General features: G+C 44.9%; 1 protein-coding gene across 1 annotated transcript; it reads right to left on the bottom strand.

The window, feature by feature from the left end:
* Positions 1-275: 275 nt before the first annotated feature.
* LOC129858894 (rho guanine nucleotide exchange factor 33-like) lies at positions 276-24,303 on the bottom strand. Its single transcript, XM_055928131.1, has 15 exons — positions 24,127-24,303; positions 23,135-23,178; positions 21,789-21,953; positions 20,578-20,699; positions 20,353-20,486; positions 19,900-20,022; positions 15,712-15,838; positions 13,303-13,435; positions 5,474-5,581; positions 4,926-5,021; positions 2,955-3,103; positions 2,525-2,620; positions 1,617-2,415; positions 1,232-1,368; positions 276-993 (listed from the first exon to the last, which is right to left on the bottom strand). The coding sequence occupies exons 1-15, from the start codon at positions 24,146-24,148 to the stop codon at positions 876-878; spliced, it is 2,373 nt and encodes a 790-aa protein (XP_055784106.1). The 5' UTR covers positions 24,149-24,303; the 3' UTR covers positions 276-875.

Raw genomic sequence — 24,303 nt, 5'->3', positions numbered from 1 at the left:
GAGCACCGCCAACATTCAAAAGTGACCAAAACATCAGCCAGGAAGCATAGGAACTGAGAAGTGGTCTGTGGTCACCACCTGCAGAATCACTCCTTTTTTGGGGGTGTCCTGCTAATTGCCTATAATTTCCACCTTTTGTCTATTCCATTTGCACAACAGCATGTGAAATTTATTGTCAATCAGTGTTGCTTCCTAAGTGGACAGTTTGATTTCACAGAAGTGTGATTCACTTGGAGTTACATTGTGTTGTTTAAGTGTTCCCTTTATTTTTTTGAGCAGTGTACATAGAAATATATTGTATTGCACTGTACACTGAGTGTACAAAACATTAGGAACACCTTAATTTTGGGGGGCACCCATTTTGACCTCAAAACAGAATGAATTTGTCGGGGCATGGACTCTACAAGGTGTTGGAAGCATTCCTCAGGGATGCTGGCCCATGTTGACTCCAATGCTTCCCACAGTGGATGTCTTTTGGCTGGTGGACCATTCTTAATACACATGGGAAACTGTTGGGTGTGAAAAACCCAGCAGCGCTGCAGTTTAGCGCCTGGCACCTACCATACTCCATTCAAAGGCACTTAAATCTTTTGTCTTGCCCATTCACCCTCTGAATGGCACACACACAATCCATGTCTCAAGGCTTAAAAATCATTTAACCTGTCTCCTCCCCTTCATCTACACTGATTGAAGTGGATTTGACAAGTGACATCAATAAGGGATCATAGCTTTCACCTGCTCAGTCTGTCATGGAAAGAGCAGGTGTTCCTAATGCTTTGTACACTGTCTATATACCCTAGAATTTCACTGGCACCTATTTGAAGCCTTGCTCAGAGCAATGTGTTTCTCTGCTGGTGACGCTTTAGTAACACTTTTCACACGGCAGTCCCACGTTCGATGCCTAGGTGGGCGACTCTTGGGGTCTTGCCTGCCTCGTGATCACTGGAGTTCTGGCTGTCCGTCTTGTCTTTGTCCTTCTCTCCTCCCCCCGACCTAGAGGACACAGTATATATATGAGGTTACTGCAACACTAATAGTCCAAAAAAACTTGATACAGCATTACTTGAGTCATTCCATCATGTACATTTACATTACATTTAAGTCATTTAGCAGACGCTCTTATCCAGAGCGATGTATTTGACAAACATTGTTATTCTAAGCTACTTCAAATGAATTGTGTAAAGTTCTGCTGATAAGTGACATTTTGGTCAGCAGATACAGTGTATCTTACTTTTTCTTGAAGAGCTTCTTGAAGGAGCTACGGAAGCCTCCCTTCTCCTGTTTCCGGCTCCTCTCACTGAAGGGGGTGTGGTTATTCGCCTCAGCCTTCCATCTTGGCTCCTCCCCCCAGGGTGGGCTCCCAGAGTCCTACGTAAATGAGTAATATTTGTCATAAAGACACTCAGATCTACAACGATATCGCACACATAGTACATACTAGTATACATACAATACTAGTACATACTCCCAGCAGCGCATAGTACTCACACATTTATTTCTATAGCTCACCCACCCCTTTTCCATCTAAAAATGAACAACCGTCTTAGTGCTTCTCATAAACTCAACCCCACTGCTTGTTAACTGTGGGCTCCATCCAGCCACTCCCTGATGCCCACCTTGTTGTGGTTGTTGTTATGCAGCTCCTTGTCAGTGGCTGCTACCTGTCTTTCTGGCTCTGCTCTGTGCTGCAGGGGGCTGATGGGGCTGTTGTTGCTGCTCTGGCCCTTGCTGCTGCGTGGGTGATATTTATTACTGGACTGCCTCTCCAGCTTGGCATGTTGGTGGGCCCCGTGGCACCTCGGCTGGTCAGACAGATGTCCGGGGCCACTGTCCCCACTCACAGTGCTGTCCAGCTGCAACCCGTTCAGGGACTTGCTCTTACGCTGAGCGGCCTGCAGGGGGCGGTGGTGGTGAGCTTGCATCATTTGGGCCTCATCTGGCGACACGCAATCCCGGCCAGGCAGCTGCTTGTACCTGCTCCCCCGGCTGCCCCCGCTGTTGTAGACCTCGCGAACAGCCTGATGGCTCTTAGGGCAGCGCACAAAGGCGATGTCGATACTAGAGTCAGACGAAGCACTGGAGTAGTGGTCGAACAGGGACACGTTGTGGAGGGACGAGTCCGCATCCTCATACAGCCCCTCCAAGCCCGGAGGGTCCCCAGGGCGAAGGAACTCCCCTTGGGCATCGGACAGGGCTGAGCCCGGGGTCAGCCGTTTGCCGGGCAGCTGCTCTGATGACCCCATCTCAGGGATACTCTGCAGGCCTGGGGGTTTGAGGCGAGGGTTGGTGTCAGGGGAGAAAAATGGGATGGGGGAGTCGGAGTGGTGGGCCTCGCTCTCCCAGTCCTGGAAGCGTCTAGACTGGATCTGCTCCAGGTGCCTCTGCTTGCTGCGTTTCACCTGGTTGGCATGCTCTCTGTAAGGGGAGAAGGAGAGGCTGTCAGTGGGACAGAGAGTTAATCAATAAATGCATTAATGACTGACTGCTAATATTAATGGCTGAGTGTAGTCAGAACATAACTCACAGTATTGCGTTGCTGGTGGGGTAAGGGGAGCCCATCTCATTGGCTTGCATAACGTTACCACAGTCCACATTTTTGAAGAACTGCTTCATAGTTGACCTGCAACAAGAACAAGATAGGAACTATATTTGCGCTTCGTTCACATGATAGTTGGAACTAGGAAACGGACATTTTCGACTTGCTAACTGGTTGTAGTTATACATGTGCCGCGTTCAACCAGTTAGCAAGTCGGACATTTCAGAGTTTCCTAGTTCCGAGTAGCATGTGGCATTAGCCTCACAAAGAGTTCTTCTTTATTTGGTCATATTCACAGGAGAATGTCTGTAAGGTATATCATCACAGTTCATTGTCCTCAGACCAGTCCATCTGAATCCTGTCCCCATCTGCACAATCTTACCAAAACACCAAATCTGAGCCTGGATCAGAAGCTGACCTCTTGAGCTCTTTGCGGTTGTGCAGGAGCAGCTCTTTGTCGTGCTGCAGTAGGTGGGCGTACTGGGTGGTGAAGGCTCTGACCTGCTGGATACACACCAGCAGCAGGTAGTAGTCAGGGTGCTCTGCATCCGTCTGCTTCAACAGGCTCTGAAACCAAAACAGGCCACACAGGGATGCTATTGACTTATCCCAGGTAGCACATAACGTTCTGAGAAACCTGTTTCTTAAAGCTTGGTGAGAGTGTGGTTGTCCTATGGTTATTTCACATACAACTTTCCCACAACTTTCTGTAAATAGTTCAGGATAGTTGCTTGGCTTTTGAACATTCTCAGCACATTTTTAAGGAAAAAACATAATTTTCTTGGTATTTTATTACTTTAACACAATGTTTCCTAAAAGTTCAAACACGGATACATTTAACTGAATTTCTGGTCATGTTCTAGGAATGTACTCCACCTGGTTTGATACTGATAATGTTCTCAAATAGTTCCGCGAACGAAACAATGTTCTTCTGTAGGAATTTCAGTACTTCCACAGAACATTCGACACAAGTTCCCATTAGGTTCTATTTAATGTCATATTTTTACTACATTCTGGGAATGTTCTAAAAAAAGAAATGCTGTAACTTACGCAATGTTCTCAGAACGTTCAGAGAATGTATGGTTCTCTTTTATGTCAGTTCTTGGGAATATTCTGGGACAGTTGAAAAAAAATAGTTCTACATTTTGACATCAATTCATTCAAATTCCATTCTCAGAACATGAAGAAAATGTGGAGGAAACAGCTAGCTCCATCCTGGTAGCTCAGTGGACTAATTCCAGGGATAGAGAACAGAAGATCATAGGTTTGAATCTTTCTGATGCCATGTTGCAATCAGTGGTGTAAAACTACTTTAAAGTACTACTTAAGTAGTTTTGTGAGGAATCTGTACTTTACTATTTATATTTTTGACTACTTTTACTTCACTATATTCCAAAAGAAAACAATGTACTTTAACTCCATACATTTTCCCTGACACCCAAAAGTACTGGTTACGTTTTGAATGCTTAGTGAGACAGGAAAACGGTCCAATTCATGCACTTATCAAGAGAACATCCCTGGTCATCCCTACTGCCTCTGATCTAGCAGAATCACTAAACACAAATGCTTTGTTTGTAAATTATGCCTGAGTGTTGGAGTATGCCCGTGCTATCTGTAAAAAAATCTATACTTAAGTATATATTTAGCAATTACATTAACTTTTGATACTTACGAATGTATAACCAAATACTTCAGACTTACTCAAGTAGTATTTTACTGGGTGACTTTCACTTTTACTTGAGTCATTTTTTGTTCAGGTATCTTTATTTTTACTCAAGTATGACAATTGGATTGTTTTTCCACCACTGGTCACAATAACTAAATAACTGTTTGCATGATTAATGCCTAAGCAAATTCATTTCCATGTATCCTATTGTATCTGTGCTTGGCGTTCAAAAAAGTTTAACCCAAGATAAGCTAGCAGTGTTGATAAAAGTCTTATTGATACATTCAGTGGAAGTTTTAAGTTATTTAATTACCTTCAAATAACCTATAATTTCCATTATCAGAGTGTTAATAAAACCTAAACTTTCAGGGAACTGGAGTGAAACATTCTCAGAACCTCCCTGTAACCTAAAAATGTACATTACCAGAACAGCAAAATGTTGCACTTCTGTTCTCAGAACGTTGAAAAAAACATTCAGTTTTACCGGTCAGGAAACGTATAGCTTTGTTCCACAACCAATATGAAAAAAACATACCTTCCCACAACTTCCAACGAATCAAATGTGCCAGCTTGGATATGAACCCGGCACTAACCTGACCAGTTTATACAGTCACCACCACTCTGATTAGAGATAACATACTATGATGGTGAAGGCTCTCTTTTTTAAATACCTATGTTGTGTTGGTGGTGTACTGTATGTATCAGATGTGTCAGGGAACTGACCTGCAGCAGCTGAAGGTACACAGGGATCCTTTGTACTGGCTGGAGAAGCAGAGTGTGGAGAGAGGGGCGTGTCGTCTCGTCCCCGTTGATGTCACCCTGGAACATCAGACAGTCAATCAGAGAAGAGACAGTCAGTTGGCACAAGTCTACACAGAAATCATGTGAAATCAATTGTATGAAAAGTTTACACAGTAATAAAGACTGGGGATAAGATGTCACAAAAAAACGAAGTCATAATAAACTTCACTCAGGTATGCTTATCATGTGCTCTTTGTTCATCGAAATGTCAAAGAGATTTACTAAACGATAATAATCAATGGTAACAGGATTTCCTGAAATAACCCTTTATTTTCTGTGAGTACTTCTCTGTGGGTAGCTCTATGCAGTGATTGTGGACATAGGGGTGTACTGAGGGTGCTGCATATAAAATAAATACAAGTATAAGGCCTTTATTACTCCTGTATGAGCGGAGTAACCCAACCCAAAACATCTTCCCATGGCCATAATGGCGGTCAATACAGCCTGGTTGTTCAGTGTTCTTTGTTTACCTCAAACAGGCCGGCTGCTTTTAGTGAGGTGGTGGTCAACATGTTGACCACAGACAGACATTCAGGCAGCTCCTTCAGATACGACACGTAGAAGTCCAGGAAATCACTCTGTTGAAGACAGACAAGATGGAGAATTAGAAAGACAGACAGACAGACAGACAGACAGACAGACAGACAGACAGACAGACAGACAGACAGACAGACAGACAGACATTCAGTCAGTGTCAGTCAGTCATTGAAACTCAGTAGATAGGATCAAAGAGTGTAGACAGACAGTCACAGTCAGTCAGTCAGCAATTGAAACTCAATACAGTGGCTTGCGAAAGTACTCACCCCCTTGGCATTTTTCCTATTTTGTTGCCTTACAACATGGAATTTAAATGAATTTTTGAGGGGTTTATCATTTTATTTACACAACATGCCTATCACTTTGAAGATGCAAAATATTCTTTATTGTGAAACAAACAAGAAATGAGACAAAAAAACTGAAAATTTGAGCGTGCATAACTATTCACCCCCACCAAAGTCAATACTTTGTAGAGACACTTTTTGCAGCAATTACAGCTGCAAGTCTCTTGGGGTATATCTCTATAAGCTTGGCACATCTAGCCACTGGGATTTTCCCCATTCTTCAAGGCAAAACTGCTCCAGCTCCTTCAAGTTGGATGGGTTCCACTGGTGTACAGCAATCTTTAAGTCATACCACAGATTCTCAATTGGATTGAGGTCTGGGTTTTGACTAGGCCATTCCAAGACATTTAAATGTTTCCCCTTAAACCAGTCGAGTGAAGCTTTAGCAGTATGCTTAGGGTCATTGTCTTGCTGGAAGGTGAACCTCCGTCCCAGTCTCAAATCTCTGGAAGACTGAAACAGGTATCCCTCAAGAATTTCCCTGTAATTAGCGCCATCCATTATTCCTTCAATTCTGACCAGTTTCCCAGTCCCTGCCGATGAAAAACATCCCCACAGCATGATGCTGCCAACACCATGCTTCACTGTGGGGATGGTGTTCTCTGGGTGATGAGAGATGTTGGGTTTACGCCAGATATAGCGTTTTCCTTAATGGCCAAAAAGCTAAATGTTAGTCTCATCTGACCAGAGTACCTTCTTCCATGTGTTTGGGGAGTCTCCCACATGCCTTTTGGTGAACACCAAACATGTTTGCTTATTTTTATCTGGCCACTCTTCCGTAAAGCCCAGGTCTGTGGAGTGTACGGCTTAAAGTGGTCCTATGGACACATACTCCAATCTCCGCTATGGAGCTTTGCAGCTCCTTCGGGGTTATCTTTGGTCTCTTTGTTGCCTCTCTGATTAATGCCCTCCTTGCCTGGTCCATGAGTTTTGGTGGGAGGTCCTCTCTTGGCAGGTTTGTTGTGGTGCCATATTCTTTCCATTTTTTAATAATGGATTTAATGGTGCTCTGTGGGATGTTCAAAGTTTCTGATATTTTTTTATAACCCGACCCTGATCTGTACTTCTCCACAACTTTGTCCCTGACGTGTTTGGAGAGCTCCTTGGTCTTCATAGTACAGCTTGCTTAGTGGTGTTGCAGACTCTGGGGCCTTTCAAAACAGGTGTAAATATACTGAGATTATGTGACAGATCATGTGACACTTAGATTGCACACAGGTGGACTTTATTTAACTAATTATGTGACTTCTGAAGGTAATTGGTTGAACCAGATCTTTTTTAGGGCCTTCATAGCAAAGGGGGTGAATATTTGCACACACCACTTTTCCAGGTTTGTTTTTTAATTATTTTTTTGTTATTTTTTTCATTTCACTTCACCAATTTGGACTATTTTGTGTATGTCCATTACATGAAATCCAAATAATAATCCATTTAAATTACAGGTTGTAATGCAACAAAATAGGAAAATCGCCAAGGGGGGTGAATACTTTTGCAAGGCACTGTAGATGGGGTCATAGTCTAGACTAGAGTGTAGACAGACAGACAGACAGACACAGTCAGTCAGTCAGTCATTGAAACTCAGTAGATAGGGTCATATTCTAGACTAGAGTGTAGACAGACAGAGAAATTATCTGAAACATAGACAGAGACTAAATCTATCCTCTCTCCCAAATCCCCACGTCTCTCCTGAGTGTCAGATGTGATCTTGTGATTCATTTTAAGGACTCCACATATGATAGTGTAATTGGTGAGGAGATGCACTGTGTCACAGCGGGCACGGTTCCACGATGGGAAAAAAGGGGGCGTAGACCAGTTAGTTGAAACTTGTGACCCCTCAGTTTTAGTTTTATGTCCCGACATTAAAATGGCAAAAAATTACAAATGATTAAATGAAGGTAGGCACAAAATCTGTATCTCCGCTGCACTGTTTCAGCACAATGGACAGAATGTGTGTAGGGGGGGCTATGGAAAGCCACTGGTGTGGTTAGGTATGACTCCTTTGGGTTCCCATAAAAAGCGGGGGAAAACACTTCTCATCTGAGATAGACTAAGTGAAAAACGTGATACCTCGGCCTGTAATATTTGATTTCGATTTATAAGGGCGGGGTAAAGTTTACAGTTGAAGCGGCTTCACTTATCTCTGCCTCACGCCCCACCATAACAGAGTTTAGTTAGCTTCTTAGCTAGTCAGCTGTAAAAAGCATTAGTGTTATTAGCCAAGCCAGCTAATCTGCCACGATGGATATCAGAAATTCGCTTTGCCAAAGTACACAAACAAAGGAGAAGGAGAGCTATGAGCAGCAGCAGCATCAAACCACCAAGGCCGCCGCCAAGCTCAGCAGCGATGATGCTGCCGAGCTTCAGCTAGCTCCGCCTGCAGAGCCTACCCACCCTTCCACAAGTGCCGCCAAGATAACGGCTCCACAGCCCCCTCCACCTCTGACTGTTCCTGACGATCTTGGAACAGAGAAGCCAGCCCAGGTTAGCCTATACAATCATACCCTAGCTGCAGGTTTTCTATCCAAAAACATTAATTTAAGAGCAACTGGTTCATAGGAAAGGGAAAGGGGATACCTAGTCAGTTGCACAACTGAATGCATTCAACCTAAATGTGTCTTCCGCATTTAACCCAACCCCTCGGAATCAGAGAGGTGCGGGGGGCTGCCTTAATCGTCATCGGCCGCCAGGGGAGCAGTTGTTGAGGGTTAAAGGGAAAATAAATTATATTTCAACTTCATATTCATCATCTCCAGCATGACCCCAACGTCAATATATGTGAAAATTGTGTGTTTCTTTGTTTTGTAGTAAAAATAGAGGAAGATAAGTGTTTCCAATGACATCATTGGTGTGCATTCTGTGATTTTAACCAATTATTGCCTACCAATTGCCTACTTATTGGTTGATGATGTCATTGGAAATGCTTATCTACCTCACTACAAAACATAGAAACACGTAGCAGAACTGCAGATTCCTCCACCCTGCCAGCTCAGGGAAGGCTACCTGCCACCCTTGTGAGTGCTGGAATACTTGGTTACTGCTGAATGACTCCCCTGGGTATTGCTACATATCGGTATGTTTCATCATAGAAATAGATACATTCTATTATGGATTTCTTGGTAGCCTATTGGTTTTCATGGTTGTAAATGGAACTGTATGTATAGGAAACAACATGTTTGAGGTAGGCTAGCATTGCTTAATTGATTACTTGGGTCAAATTTGAATTACAGAAGTGTATTGTGCCATATCTCAATGTGTTGCTGTACTCATGAGCGACATGGTTTTCCATGTTTGAAGCGGGCCTGTAGGCCTATTTGTTTGTCAAGCCAGGCTGCATCTCACTAAAGTAGGCTAAGTTTTGGTTATTTGGATCTCCATTCACCTTTTGTTTACTGTTAATGTAACTAGCCTAAATATAGATTGTCATGCCCTTTCAATCTGATATTTTGTTTACTAGGCCTACTTGGTACCGCTGTTTTGTTTTGTTCGCATTCGCAGTTGTCGGTATTCTAAGGCAAACTGCTATTCAGTATTTTTGTTTTCATGCATGAATGACTAGGCTACTACTTTCAGCATTTAGTTTGCATTATTTTGGTAAGACAGCTGTGTGTATGGCTGCATTCACATAGGCTGTTTGTAATAGGTGAATTACCTTATCTATCTTGTAGCCTATATTCATTACCAATATTGTCACGAATCCCGCCGAGGATGGTGCCTCTTCCTGTTCGGGCGGCGCTCAGCGGTCGTCGTCACCGGCCTACTAGCTGCCATCGATTCTTTTCTTTTTGTTTCTGTTAGTTTGGGCTGATTGGGTGCACCTGTTTTGGAGTTTAGTTTGGGGGGTAGGCTATTTAAGGGTAGGTAGCCTGCTGGCTGTTGTGCGGGCCAGTTGTCTGTTATGTTGGTGTTGGATTGTGAAGTGGATTTTGTTATTTTCTCGGAACAGTTTAGTCCGGTGTTTTTGGACTCATCTTTTCATGCGCCCGTGTGTTTTAGGGCATGATCGTTTTCCCTGTGCATTGGAAAATAAATCCAAGTTCCTTAAACCTGCTCTCTGCGCTTGACTCCATCCACCCAGTACTCCTAGTAGCTCTGACAGAAGCCCGCACCACCTTATGGAGTCAGCAGGAGCAGCGACCACCCCTCTCCCAACTATGGAGGTGCAGCGGTTTTTAGGGTTTGCCAATTACTACCGGAGGTTTATCCGGGGTTTTGGTCAAGTGGCGGCACCCATTACCTCACTGCTGAAGGGGGGGCCGGTGCGTCTACGGTGCTCGGCCGAGGCAGATGGAGCCTTCAATCAGTTGAAGGCAAGGTTTACTGAGGCTCCCGTGTTGGCGCATCCGGACCCTTCGTTAGCGTTCATAGTGGAGGTGGATGCGTCCGAGGCTGGTGTTGGAGCCGTGCTATCACAGCGCTCGGGCACGCCACCGAAGCTCCGTCCCTGTGCTTTCTTTTCTAAGAAGCTGGAGCCGGCGGAGCGGAACTATGATGTGGGGGACCGGGAGTTACTAGCTATGGTAAAAGCCCTGAAGGTGTGGAGACACTGGCTTGAGGGGGAAAAATACCCTTTTCTCATCTGGACTGACCACCGCAATCTGGAGTATATCCGAGAGGCGAAGAGACTGAATCCGCGTCAAGCTAGGTGGGCCATGTTCTTTACTCGTTTTAGATTTACGATCTCTTACCGACCAGGTTCCCTCAACACTAAGGCCGACGCGCTGTCTCGTCTCTATGACACGGATGACCGGCCCATCGATCCGACTCCCATCCTTCCAGCCTCGTGTCTGGTGGCCCCGGTGGTATGGGAGGTGGACGCGGACATCGAGCGGGCGTTAAGGGTAGAACCTGTGCCATCCCAGTGTCCAACTGGCCTTAGGTACGTACCGCTTGGTGTTCGTGATCGTTTGATTCGGTGGGCTCATACATTACCTTCTTCGGGTCATCCGGGGATTGAGAGGACAGTGCGGGGTCTTGGGAGGAAATACTGGTGGCCCACCTTGGCTAAGGACGTGAGACTCTATGTCTCTTCCTGCTCGGTATGCGCACAGAGTAAGGCTCCTAGGCACCTGCCGAGAGGGAAGTTACAACCCCTCCCGGTTCCACAACGGCCATGGTCTCATTTATCGGTAGATTTCCTGACTGATCTTCCCCCGTCTCAGGGGAACACTACCGTTTTGGTCGTTGTGGATCGGTTTTCTAAGTCCTGTCGTCTCCTTCCATTGCCTGGTCTCCCTACGGCCCTACAGACTGCGGAGGCTCTATTTACCCACGTCTTCCGGCATTACGGGGTGCCGGAGGACATCGTATCTGATCGAGGTCCCCAGTTCACGTCCCGGGTATGGAGGGCGTTTATGGAGCGTCTGGGGGTCTCGGTCAGCCTTACCTCTGGGTATCACCCCAAAAGTAATGGGCAGGTGGAAAGAGTGAACCAGGAAGTGGGTAGGTTTCTGAGGTCGTATTGCCAGGACCGGCCTGGAGAATGGGCAAGGTACGTCCCGTGGGCAGAGTTGGCCCAGAACTCACTCCGCCACTCCTCAACTAACATGTCGCCATTTGAATGCGTATTGGGGTACCAGCCGGTCCTGGCTCCGTGGCATCAGAGCCAGACTGAAGCTCCTGCGGTGGAGGAGTGGGTACAGCGCTCTAGAGAGACCTGGCGGGCAGTCCAGGCCTCTCTCAGGCAGGCCAGTGAGCGGCAGAAGAGGAGCGCTGACCGCCACCGCAGTGAGGCCCCTGTGTTCGCACCAGGGGACAGGGTCTGGCTCTCGACCCGAAACCTGCCCCTCCGCCTGCCCTGCCGGAAGCTGGGGCCGCAGTGTGTGGGGCCATTTAAAGTCCTGAGGAGGATAAACGAGGTGTGTTATAGATTACAACTCCCTTCTTACTATCGTATTAACCCCTTGTTTCATGTGTCTCTCCTCAGGCCGGTGGTAGCTGGTCCCCTTCAGGAAGGTGAGGTACCGGAGGTCCCTCCGCCCCCTCTGGAGATTGAGGGGTCCCCGGCGTACGCTGTACGAGCTATTCTGGACTCGAGACGCCGGGTGAGGGGCCTGCAGTACCTCGTTGACTGGGAGGGGTACGGTCCGGAGGAGAGGTGCTGGGTACCGGGGAGGGACATTTTAGATCCTTCCCTCTTGGCTGACTTCCACCGTCGCCACCCGGATTGTCCTGCGCCTCGCCCTCCGGGTCGTCCTCGAGGCCGGGGTCGGCGCGCTGCGGGAGCCGCGCGTCAGAGGGGGGGTACTGTCACAATCCCGCCGAGGATGGTGCCTCTTCCTGTTCGGGCGGCGCTCGGCGGTCGTCGTCACCGGCCTACTAGCTGCCATCGATTCTTTTCTTTTTGTTTCTGTTAGTTTGGGCTGATTGGGTGCACCTGTTTTGGAGTTTAGCTTGGGGGGTAGGCTATTTAAGGGTAGGTAGCCCGCTGGCTGTTGTGCGGGCTTGTTGTCTGTTATGTTGGTGTTGGATTGTGAAGTGGATTTTGTTATTTTCTCGGAACAGTTTAGTCCGGTGTTTTTGGACTCATCTTTTCACGCGCCTGTGTGTTTTAGGGCATGATCGTTTTCCCTTTGCATTGGAAAATAAATCCACGTTCCTTAAACCTGCTCTCTGCGCTTGACTCTATCCACCCAGTACTCCTAGTAGCTCTGACAAATATGTACTTGCTTGAGTGCAGTGGTGTCAAACTCATTCCTCGGAGGGCCGAGTGTCTGCAGGTGTTTCGTTTTTCCTTTCCATTTAAACCTAGACAAGCGTTGAGGGGCGTTCCTTACTAATTAGTGACCTTAATTCATAAATCAAGTACAAGAGTGGAGCGAAAACCCGCAGATGCTCGGCCCTCCGTGGAATGAGTTTGACACATACTTTAGTGTGTAAGGCGCTGTCCATTGTGCTGGTACAGTGCAGGGGAGATAGGCTACAGATTAAGCGCCAAACCTGCCACTCAAGCACTCAATCAATAGTCTCGGAGTCTTGGCATTTGAACTTTATGTTTAGTGTGGTATAGTGTGATATAAGCAGAATTCAATATAATTCCAATGCAAGAACCCCCCAAAATTGTGCCGCCTCACTGATTTCAACTGCCCCCCATAGTCACTTTATCCTAGCGCCAGGTCTGAATCACAGCATTTCCCCTGGACAGTCTCCTATGGGGCCCCTAACTGCTAACGCCACCAATCAATTAATTTCCCTCGTTCAATCAGTCCCATCCACTTAAATCACATTGGTCCTAATACAATAAGCACCTAATAGACTGGATACTGTATGTGAGGGGTAATGTAGTTTGCAGCCAGACTGTGACACCATCACTAAAGTAGAGCCCTGAGTTTCTCTAGGTCAGTTTACCTGGTCAGGGGTAAACCCTTGAAGGCTCCTTTCCATGACGTCATGGGTCATTTGTGCCTGTGAAAAATGAATACCTCTTTGCTGGTGAGCCTCATGAATACATCTCCCATGATGCCCTGCCACTGGCGCTTGAGCACCCTCTCCTGCAGAGTGTGAAGCAGCTCCAGGTGTTGCTGGATGAGGAAACGTAGAGAACTGGGGAATGGCCTGGAGAGAGACAAAGGACATAGATATAATACACATCACACCACATTACTCTGCGAGGAGAGAGGTACAGAACAGTGGTTGATAAAGGCTCAAACAGAACTGGAGAAATGTGAAGCGATATGAAGACTGGATGGATGAAAGAGAGAGTGAAAAAGATGCAGATAACTACAGACAGAGATAAAGGAGACGACAGAACTGAAATTATGGAATTGGAAGATGCATTTAAACATGATGGTGTTAGCATACAGAATACTGAGGTAAATGGACCAGTGAAAGTTGTTGTTATAATAGTGGGAGTAGGCTAGTAATAGAAATTGCAGTGTAAGTAACAGTCATAGCATGCTGATAGTAATAGCATGTTTCACAGCAGTATTTTATATTTTGCAGCAGTCATTTATCTTTTGTTGTTTATGAACCGAACCTAAGGGTTCTACCAAGGTCAATGTTGAGAACAACAGTTAAAATTTAATCTGCTTCAATGAGTCATAGTGCACTATTAAACCCTAACCCTGAACCCTAAAGCACTGGCCCACTGTGACAAATGTACAAACCTAATTTAATTGGTTCCTACGAAGCCTATATTTATGTAATAGTGGTCCGGTGGCTCTGTTGCTGTGAACTATAACAAAACAGTTCAGCCACAGTGTGGCTACTACAGTGTCTTGCGAAAGTATTCACCCCCCTTGGCATTTTTCCTATTTTGTTGCCTTACAACATGGAAAATTGATTATTGGGGGTTTATCATTTGATTTACACAACATGCCTACCACTTTGAAGAAGCAAAATATTTTTGATTGTGAAACAAACAAGAAACAAGACAAAAAAAACAGAAAACTTGAGCGTGCATAACTATTCACCCCCCCCAAAGTCAATACTTTGTAGAGCCAACTTTTGCAGCAATTACAGCTGCAAGTCTCTTGGGGTATATCTCTATATGCTTGGCACATCTAGCCACTGGGATTTTTGCCCATTCTTCAAGGCAAAACTGCTCCAGCTCCTTCAAGTTGGATGGGTTCCGCTGGTGTACAGCAATCTTTAAGTCATACCACAGATTCTCAATTGGATTGAGGTCTGGGTTTTGACTAGGCCATTTCAAGACATTTAAATGTTCCCCTTAAACCACTCAAGTGTTGCTTTAGCAATATGCTTAAGGTCATTGTCCTGCTGGAAGGTGAACCTCCGTCCCAGTCTCAAATCTCTGGAAGACTGAAACAGGTATCCCTCAAGAATTTCCCTGTATTTAGCGCCATCCATTATTCCTTCAAATCCGACCAGTTTCCCAGTCCCTGCCGATGAAAAACATCCCCACAGCATGATGCTGCCATGGTGTTCTTGGGGTGATGAGAGGTGTTGGGTTTGTGCCAGACATAGCGTTTTCCTTGATGGCCCGAAAGCTACATTTTAGTCTCATCTGACCAGAGTACCTTCTTCCATATGTTTCGGGAGTCTCCCACATACATTTTGGCGAACACCAAACATGTTTGCTTATTTTTTTCTGGCCTCTCTTCCGTAACGCCCAGGTCTGTGGAGTGTACGGCTTAAAGTGGTTCTATGGACAGATACTCCAATCTCCGCTGTCGAGCTTTGCAGCTCCTTGAGGGTTATCTTTGGTCTCTTTGTTGCCTCTCTGATTAATGCCCTCCTTGCCTGGTCCATGAGTTTTGGTGGGAGGCCCTCTCTTGGCAGGCTTGTTGTGTATTATTTTTTAAATAATCGATTTAATGGTGCTCTGTGGGATGTTCAAAGTTTCTGATATTTTTTTATTACCCAACCCTGATCTGTACTTCTCCACAACTTTGTCCCTGACTTGTTTGGAGAGCTCCTTGGTCTTCATAGTACCGCTTGCTTGGTGGTGCCCCTTGCTTAGTGGTGTTGTAGACTCTGGGGCCTTTCAGAACAGGTGTATATATACTGAGATCATGTGACACTTAGATTGCACACAGTTGGATTTTATTTAACTAATTATGTGACTTCTGAAGGTAATTGGTTGCACCAGATCTTATTTAGGGGCTTCACAGGAAACGGGGTGAATACATATGCACGCACCACTTTTCCGTTTTGTATTTTTTTGAATTTTTTTGTTCTTTTTTTCATTTCACTTCACCAATTTGGATTGTTTTGTGTATGTCCATTACATGAAATTGAAATAAAATTAAATTTAAATGACAGGTTGTAATGCAACAAAATAGGAAAAACGCCAAGGGGGATGAATACTTTTGCAAGGCACTGTACATCTCACATAAATGTGTAAATAATAACCGTCAGTGGTACAGTACCGTTTGTCTTTGGTGTGGAGGTCCTCTGTGCTGTTGAAGGTGATGTTGGCTTTCAGCAGGAGAGACAGGTACGACACATACACCCTCTCTGACTCCAACAGCTCCAGGGCAGCCATCTGCCTCTTATCTGACACACACACACACACGCACGCGCACGCGCACGCACGCACGCACGCACACACACACACACACACACACACACAGTGCAAAAGAAGCAACACACTGAATGTCAGTTTACATACACTTAGGTTGGAGTCATTAAAACTAGTTTTTCAACCACTTCACAAATTTCTTGTTAACAAACTATAGTTTTGGCAAGTCAGTTAGGACATCTACTTTGTGCATGACACAAGTCAGTTTTCCAACAATTGTTAACAGACAGATTATTTCACTTCTAATTCACTGTATCAGTGTATTCTCTGTAATCCTCTTCCACCATAGTCCCTGTGCCCAAGAAAACAAAGGCAACCTGCCTAAATGACTACAGAACCGTAGCACTCACGTCCGTAGCCATGAAGTGCTTTGAAAGGCTGGTAATGGCTCACATCAACACCATTATCCCAGAAACCATAGACCCACTCCAATTTGCATAGCGCCTATACAGATCCACAGATGATGCAATCTCCATTGCACTCCACACTGCCCTTTCCCACCTAGACAAAAGGAACACCTATGTGAGAATGCTATTCATTGACTACAGCTCAGCGTTCAATACCATAGTACCCTCAAATCTCATCACTAAGCTAAGGATTCTGGGACTTAACACATCCCTCTGCAACTGGATCCTGGACATCCTGACAGGCCGCCCACAGGTGGTGAGGGTAGGTAGCAACACATCTGCCACGCTGATCCTCAACACTGGAGCCCACCAGGGGTGCGTGCTCAGTCCCCTCCTGTACTCCCTGTTCACCCACGACTGCATGGCCTGGCACGACTCCAACACGATCATTAAGTTTGCAGACGACACAACCGACAACGACGAGACAGCCTACAGGGAGGAGCTCAAAGACCTGGCCGGGTGGTGCCAGAATAGCAACCTATCCCTCAATGTAACCAATGCTAAGGAGATGATTGTGGGCTACAGAAAAAGGAGGACCGAGCACGCCCCCATACTCATCGACAGGGCAGCAGTGGAGCAGTTTGAGAGCTTCAAGTTCCTTGGTGTCCACATCACCAACAAACTAGAATGGTCCAAACACACCAAGACAGTCGTAAAGAGGGCACAACAAAGCCTATTCCTCTGAAGGAAACTAAAAAGATTTGGCATGGGTCCTGAGAACTTGAAATGTTCTACAGCTGCAACATCGAGAGCATCCTGACTGGTTGCATCACTGCCCGGTACGGCAATTGCTCGGCGTCCGACAGCAAGGCACTACAGAGGGTAGAGCGTATGGCCCAGTACATCACTGGGGCTAAGCTGCCTGCCATCCAGGACCTCTACACCAGGCGTTGTCAGAGGAAGGCCCTAAAAATTGCCAAAGACCCCAGGCACCCCAGTCATAGACTGTTCTCTCTACTAACGCATGGCAAGCGGTACCGGCGTGCCAAGTCTAGGACAAAAAGGACAGTTTTTACCCCCAAGCCATAAGACTCCTGAACAGGTAATCAAATGACTATTTGAATTGTGTGCCCATACCCCAACCCCTCTTTTACGCTGCTGCTACTCTCTCTTTATCATATATGCATAGTCACTTTAACTATACATTCATGTACATACTACCTCAATTGGCCCGACCAACCAGTGCTCCCACGCATTGGCTAACCGGGCCATCTGCATTGTGTCCCGCCACCCGCCACCCGCCACCCACCAAACCCTCTTTTACGCTACTGCTACTCTGTTCATCATATATGCATAGTCACTTTAACCATATCTACATGTACATACTACCTCAATCAGCCCGACTAACCGGTGTCTGTATGTAGCCTCGCTACATTTATAGCCTCGCTACTGTTATTTTTCACTATCTTTTTACTGTTGTTTTTATTTCTTTAATTACCTATTGTTCACCTAATACCTTTTTTGCACTATTGGTTAGAGTCTGTAGGTAAGCTTTTCACTGTAAGGTCTACCTACACCTGTTGTATTTGGCGCACGTGACAAATAAACGTTGATTTGATTTGATCACAATTCCAGTGGGTCAGAAGTTTACATACACTGAGTTGACTGAGCCTTTAAACAGCTTGGAAAATTCCAGAAAATGATGTCATGGTTTTAGAAGCTTATGATAGGCTAATTTACATAATTTGAGTCAATTGGAGGTGTAACTGTTGATGTATTTCAAGGCCAACCTTCAAACTCAGTGCCTCTTTGCTTGACATCATGGGAAAATCAAAAGAAAAAAGCCAAGACCTCAGAAAACAATTGTGGACCCCCACAAGTCTGGTTCATCCTTGGGAGCAATTTCCAAACGCCTGAAGGTACCACGTTCATCTGTACAAACAATAGTACGCAAGTATAAACACCATGGGACCACGCAGCCGTCATACCGCTCAGGAAGGAGACGCGTTCTGTCTCCCAGAGATGAACGTACTTTGGTGCGACAAGTGCAAATCAATCCCAGAACAACAGTAAAGGACCTTGTGAAGATGCTGAAGGAAACAGGTATAAAAGTATCTATATCCAAAGTAAAACAAGTCCTATTATGACATAACCTGAAAGGCCGCTCAGCAAGGAAGAAGCCGCTGCTCCAAAACTGCCATAAAAATGCCAGACTGAGGTTTGCAACTGCACATGGAGACAATGATTGTACATTTTGGAGAAATGTCCTCTGGTCTGATGAAACAAAAATAGAACTCTTTGCCCATAATGACCATCATTATGTTTGGAGGAACAAGGGGGAGGCTTGCAAGCCGAAGAACACCATCCCAATTGTTAAGCACGGTGTTGGTTTCATCATGTTTTGGGGGTGCTTTGCGGCAGGAGGACTGGTGCACTTCACAAAATAGATGGCATCGTGAGGGAGGAAAATTATGTGGATATATTAAAGCAACATCTCAAGACATCAGTCAGGAAGTTAAAGCTTGGTCGCAAATGGGTCTTCCAAATGGACAATGACCCCAAGCATACTTCCAAAGTTGTGGCAAAATGGCTTAAGGACAACAAAGTCAAGGTATTGGAGTGGCCATCACACAGCTCTGACCTCAATCCTATAGAAAATGTGTGGGCAGAACTGAAAAAGCATGTGCGAGCAAGGAGGCCTACAGACCTGACTCAGTTACACCAGCTCTGTCAGGAGGAATGTGCCAAAATTCACCCAACTTATTGTGGGAAGCTTGTGGAAGGCTACCCGAAATGTTTGACCCAAGTTAAACAATTTAAAGGCAATGCTACCAAATACTAATTGAGTGTATGTAAACTTCTGACCCACTGTGAATGTGATGAAAGAATTAAAAGCTGAAATAAATCATTATCTCTACTATTATTCTGACATTTCACATTCTTAAAATAAAGTGGTGATCCTAACTGACCTAAGACAGGGAATTTTTACTTGGATTAAATGTCAGGAATTGTGAAAAACTGAGAGTAAATGTATTTGTCTAAGGTGTATGTAAACTTCCGACTTCAACTGTATATACTGTAGTTCTGTTGGCTGGGTGTCTCTGACTAGCAGAAGGGTGCAACATTGGCTATGATTCATATATAAAGCACTTCTCCAGAAACTCCCATACTACCTCACCTCACTTCTAAACTGGAAATCGAGTAACTATAATACTCGCTCTCAAGACTGGCTGGTACTAGAGGTTCCACTGATCTCCTCTGCGTTAAGGAAGACTGCTTTCAGTTACTATGCTCCTCAGTTCACTTTAAAACTAGATTTTTTGGTCCCAAAAGGGGAATTTAGGGCTCTGATAATATATATGTATATATAATATATACAGTATATATTTTGATTGATTGTATATATTCGTTTCTACTACCCTTTTTGAATGTAATGTAATTTAATTTTGTAATTTTATGTAATGTTGTTACTGTAATTTTGTAGTGATCATTCCTGAATGTGTTGCTCACATTGTTGTTCTCAGGCCACCACTGGAAATGAAGGTTAATAAAATAAGTGTGCTTTTTACACAGCTGTGACCTATTAAATGGGAATAAGTCTATTGACTACAAAATAATTTAATGTAGGGCTCTGTAATGTAACAAGGGAATAAGTCACTGTGTGTAACGTCAGTGGTGATGTGCCTCACTGTTTTCTGAGGCACTCTGTGCATCCGTGTCGTCCCGGCTCTCTTTCGATTCTGTCCACACTGGAGACTTCGACTGACCCCTCTGGGGCAGGCCACTGGCTGCCTCCTGCTCTGAGTTAGAGGCTGCACCACACACAGTACATACATACACAGGGAGAAAACACAAGCATTGTCAATGCAATTCCGCTGTCTCTAATTGATTTCATGTGCTGTAACATCCCTATCCAGCCGCCAAGTATTTGATTCATCTAAAGGAAGTATGTTCAATGGCTAACCCTAACCCACTGGGCACACACTGGTTGAAGCAATGTTTGTTTTTTGAACCAACATGGAATAAACGTTGAATTGACGTCTGTGCCCAATGGGTAAGGACCAGCTAGTCAGTACATCGATGACACACATACAGGATCTCCTATGAGTGGACTCTGTCTGTTCCTCAGAGGTATAACTCACTCTGTGTCGAGGCTATGCTCCTGTGTGGAGAGATGCTGGGCAGGCTGGCAAAGTAATGCTGGATGACGTTGAGCTCTGTCTGGTTGGAGAGACACTCATGGCCCTCCCCATGGCAGTCCCCTTTGGAGCTTTTTCTGACAAAACCAAGGGGAATGGTGAGTTCATTTCAGGTGACGAAAGTATGTGTGTGAATGTTTGTGCATGCAACATGTGTGTGTCACACACCTCTGTTGAACGGGCCGGATCTCTCTGCCGGTCTCTGATTGGAGGAACTCCAGGCCTTCCTGTAGCTCTTTCTGTCTGCTGCTAACCTCTTTGATCTGGGTTAGAGCACTGCTCAGGTCCTCCTAAACACAACCAGAACATACACTCAGTGGCCAGTTTATAAGGTACACCACCCCGTACACGAAAATGGTTTCGCTCCTACAGACAGTGAGTCACATGGCTTTGGCTTGCTATATAAAGCAGGCAGACAGGCACCAAGGCATTTAGTCACTGTTCAATTGAATGTTAGAATGGGAAAAACGAGTGAACTAAGTGACTTTTTGCGTGGTATGATTGTCGGTGCCAGGCGCGCCGGTTCCAGTATCTCAAAAACAGCCGGCCTCCTGGGCTTTTCAAGCACGACAGTATCTAGGGTTTACCAAGAATGGCGCGACAAAAAAAAACATCCAGTCAGATGCAGTCCTGTGAGCGAAAACAGCTCGTTGATGAGAGAGGTCAAAGGGGAATGGCAAGAATCATGCAAGTGATGCGCAGTACGGCATCTCGAAATGCACAACTCGTCGATCATTGTCACGGATGTGCTATTTCAACAGATGACAACACCGGGTTCCACTCCCATCAGCTAAAAACAAGAAGAAGTGGCTCCAGTGGGCACGCGATCACCAACATTGGATAATTGAAGAGTGGAAAAACATTGGCTGGTCCAACAAATCCTGGTTCCTGTTGCGTCATGCTGATGGCAGATTCAGGATTTGGCATAAGCAGCATGAGTCCATTGCCCCAGCCTGCCTGGTGTCAATGGTACAGGCTGGTGGCGGTGGTGTAATGGTGTGGGGAATGTTTTCCTGGCACATGTTAGGTCCCTTCATACCAATTGAACAATGTTTCCATGCCCCAAAGAATTCAGGTTGTTCTGGAGGCAAAGGGGGGTCTGACCCGGTCGTACATGGGTGTATCTAATAAATTGGCCACTGTGTATAGCACAAGCACATCACTACGATATGTAGCTACATTCACAACACATGGTACATGTACCAGATAGCTACATACTGCAATACTTTTTTTGTGTTAAGCATCCTGCTTCAATTGCTAGAAACTGTTACTGGTTTTACTGTAGTCCACTTGTATGGTATGAGCAGAATGACAAACAGGCAAATATTTGGTTTCAGATATCAGTGAGGTTCCGTCAAGTCATGTGGAGAGTGCGGTACCTTAAACGTGTTGAGGGAGTTCCTGATTCCCATGATCCTGTCATCCAGGTCTCTCTGGTGTGCATGAGCCCTCTCTTCCAGACTGCTGTCCCTCTGCTGCAGCACAGCCATGTCCTGTAACACCCCCTGCAGCAATGTACGCAGCTCTGCCACCAAGGACTGCAGCTGGAGCACCAGGTCAGAGGTTAGCAGTCAGGATGTAACAACCGTTACTACAGTGATATGATTGTTTGTGACATTGCTAATGGCTCCAAAATGTCCAGAACATAACTGTGAAATGCTACATTGCTTCCATATGTGGGGGTGAATAAATTACATAGCTGTTTTAACCAAAGTAATAATAATTCTGTGGGTGCTTATATTTGTCCTACTTTACACATGTACAAGTGTGTATTAATACGCATGCGTGAATTGGAAATATTTTTTCTCCTTGAGAGTGGAGTCACGGCCAGGGTCTGAAATGATTAACAGCGACCATGGAGCAAATAGGGTTAAGTGCCTTGCTCAAGGGCACATTGACAGTTTTTTACCTTGTCGGCTTGGGGATTAGAAATAGCGATCTTTCGGTTACTGGCCCAACGCTCTAGAGGGTTCTCGTATGGGGACAGCCCAAAAAGCCTTTTTCTAAGAGTGTATCAGAGGTCAGCTAGGTCACAGCTCATTTTGCCACAGGGTTTGTTTCCTACAACGCTCTCCACTGAGTCACATTATCCTCGTTATCTTTTTCATTGTTGTTGTTGTTTGGAGTGTCCCAATTTCTCTTTTTTCCCTTCTGTTATATGCCAGCAGTGATTCCCTTTTTTCTCTCCTTTGGTGTAGCTGCCGTTCTTAGGATGTTGGGTTATTGAATTTAGTCTACAGAGATAAGTGAATCAGCTCATGTGAACAGACAGGGGTTCAGGCTGCTGCCAGCCCCAGTCATCTTCTCTTCACTCCTCTACTCTGTGGATACGGTCATGTGAAAGCCATCAGGCTGCAGATTCATTAGGGAAGCTGCCCTTCTTTACAGATGTACAGATGTTATCTCTGTGTTGCTGTGCAATACCCTGCCTCTGCTCACTACTTTAGAGTGCATAACAATACAGTACATACACAACACATACAGTACCTTACTGCAGTGCAACAACGTCTGTGTATTATATTGTACCAGTACTGTTACGATATTATACATATCTGGAGCATTTTGTTAGAACATACTGTATACCAGTCCATTGACATGCATTTACATATAATAAGATTAGAGACAGGCCGTAACCGAGGCTATTTCCATTTCTCTGGCGGTGTTGATCATACTGCACATAGGCAGCGGTGTCTTTTGCAAAGGAACTGACTATAGAGCTGGTTACCTGAGCAATCTCTAGGTTGGCCTCCTCCATTTCCTGGTTTTGTTCTAGAAGTCAAGGACATCAGTTAATCACGCATCAATATGGATTTACTGTAGCTCCCTGTCGCACACATCACTATGGAGAAAATCCTCAGATACAGCTCCCAATTATACACAAACCATTATTTTGAGATACAGAACAAAATAGACGATGATAAAGACAAATCATATAGTCATGTGGGATGTCCAACACAACGTCTCATTATGCAGCCTATGCACAGTAAATAATGTAAGAGTAAACCCTTACAAGTTACCCAAACACTAAAATTCTACATGTAATGTTAAAGTAGACAAGGCTTGTGTCATCAAACAATCAAACAGTTGTACCATAATGGAAATACCCTACTCAACTCCATCTGTTTCTGTTCAAATGCCAAATGTCCAATCAGCGAGCAGCATTTAAAGGTCATTTTAAATGTCTGCTTATCATACATTATGCATTTGAGCTTGTGCTGGAATTACATATTCTAAACAGGAATACATGTATAGCAGATTTCCTGAAAAAAAGAACAATGTAAAATAAAATTCAAGACAACCAATTTGGACCAAATTTGAAGTCTTTCAATGGTTGTATCATACATCAGAGTTTTGCCACGTAACTAGTTGTTAAGACATTGGATAGTCAGATAGTCATGTAATGCCGAAGAACATTGAATGAGAAGGTCAAGCATACCAACTTTGTTGCAATATCTTACCAATAACTGTCCATCCACAACAGGTATCATAAAAAGCGTATTTGTCCATGTAACCAGTTCAAACACATAAAAAAAAATATGTTATGCACAGCACACCAAAGATATTCCACATCAGCAATAAAAGTATTTTTATTTACTGTAGCATCTCTATAAACCATGTGACTACCAACTAATCATAAAATCCCAAAACCATCAACCAAAACCATATTGGTGATACCTGTAGTCAATGTGACATCTTGATTATAGAACCAGAATTTACCTTCCGTCTTGCTGTTTTCCATGGTTCCTGTGCCCACCTACCTAGACCACAAACAGGGTTGTGTAGTTTTAGCGTTCAAGGCACTCCTCTGTTCTGTCCTCCTCTGAACACTGTCCTGCGAACCCTCACTCTAAACCATGTGAGTCTGATGATCCTCCACACAAAAAGGGCCCTTGT

This window comes from Salvelinus fontinalis, chromosome 1 (assembly GCF_029448725.1).
Source record: "Salvelinus fontinalis isolate EN_2023a chromosome 1, ASM2944872v1, whole genome shotgun sequence".
Classification (NCBI taxonomy): Eukaryota; Metazoa; Chordata; class Actinopteri; order Salmoniformes; family Salmonidae; genus Salvelinus; species Salvelinus fontinalis.
Note: the sequence above shows the minus strand (reverse complement) of the source record. Positions and strands in the feature narration are given on the sequence as shown.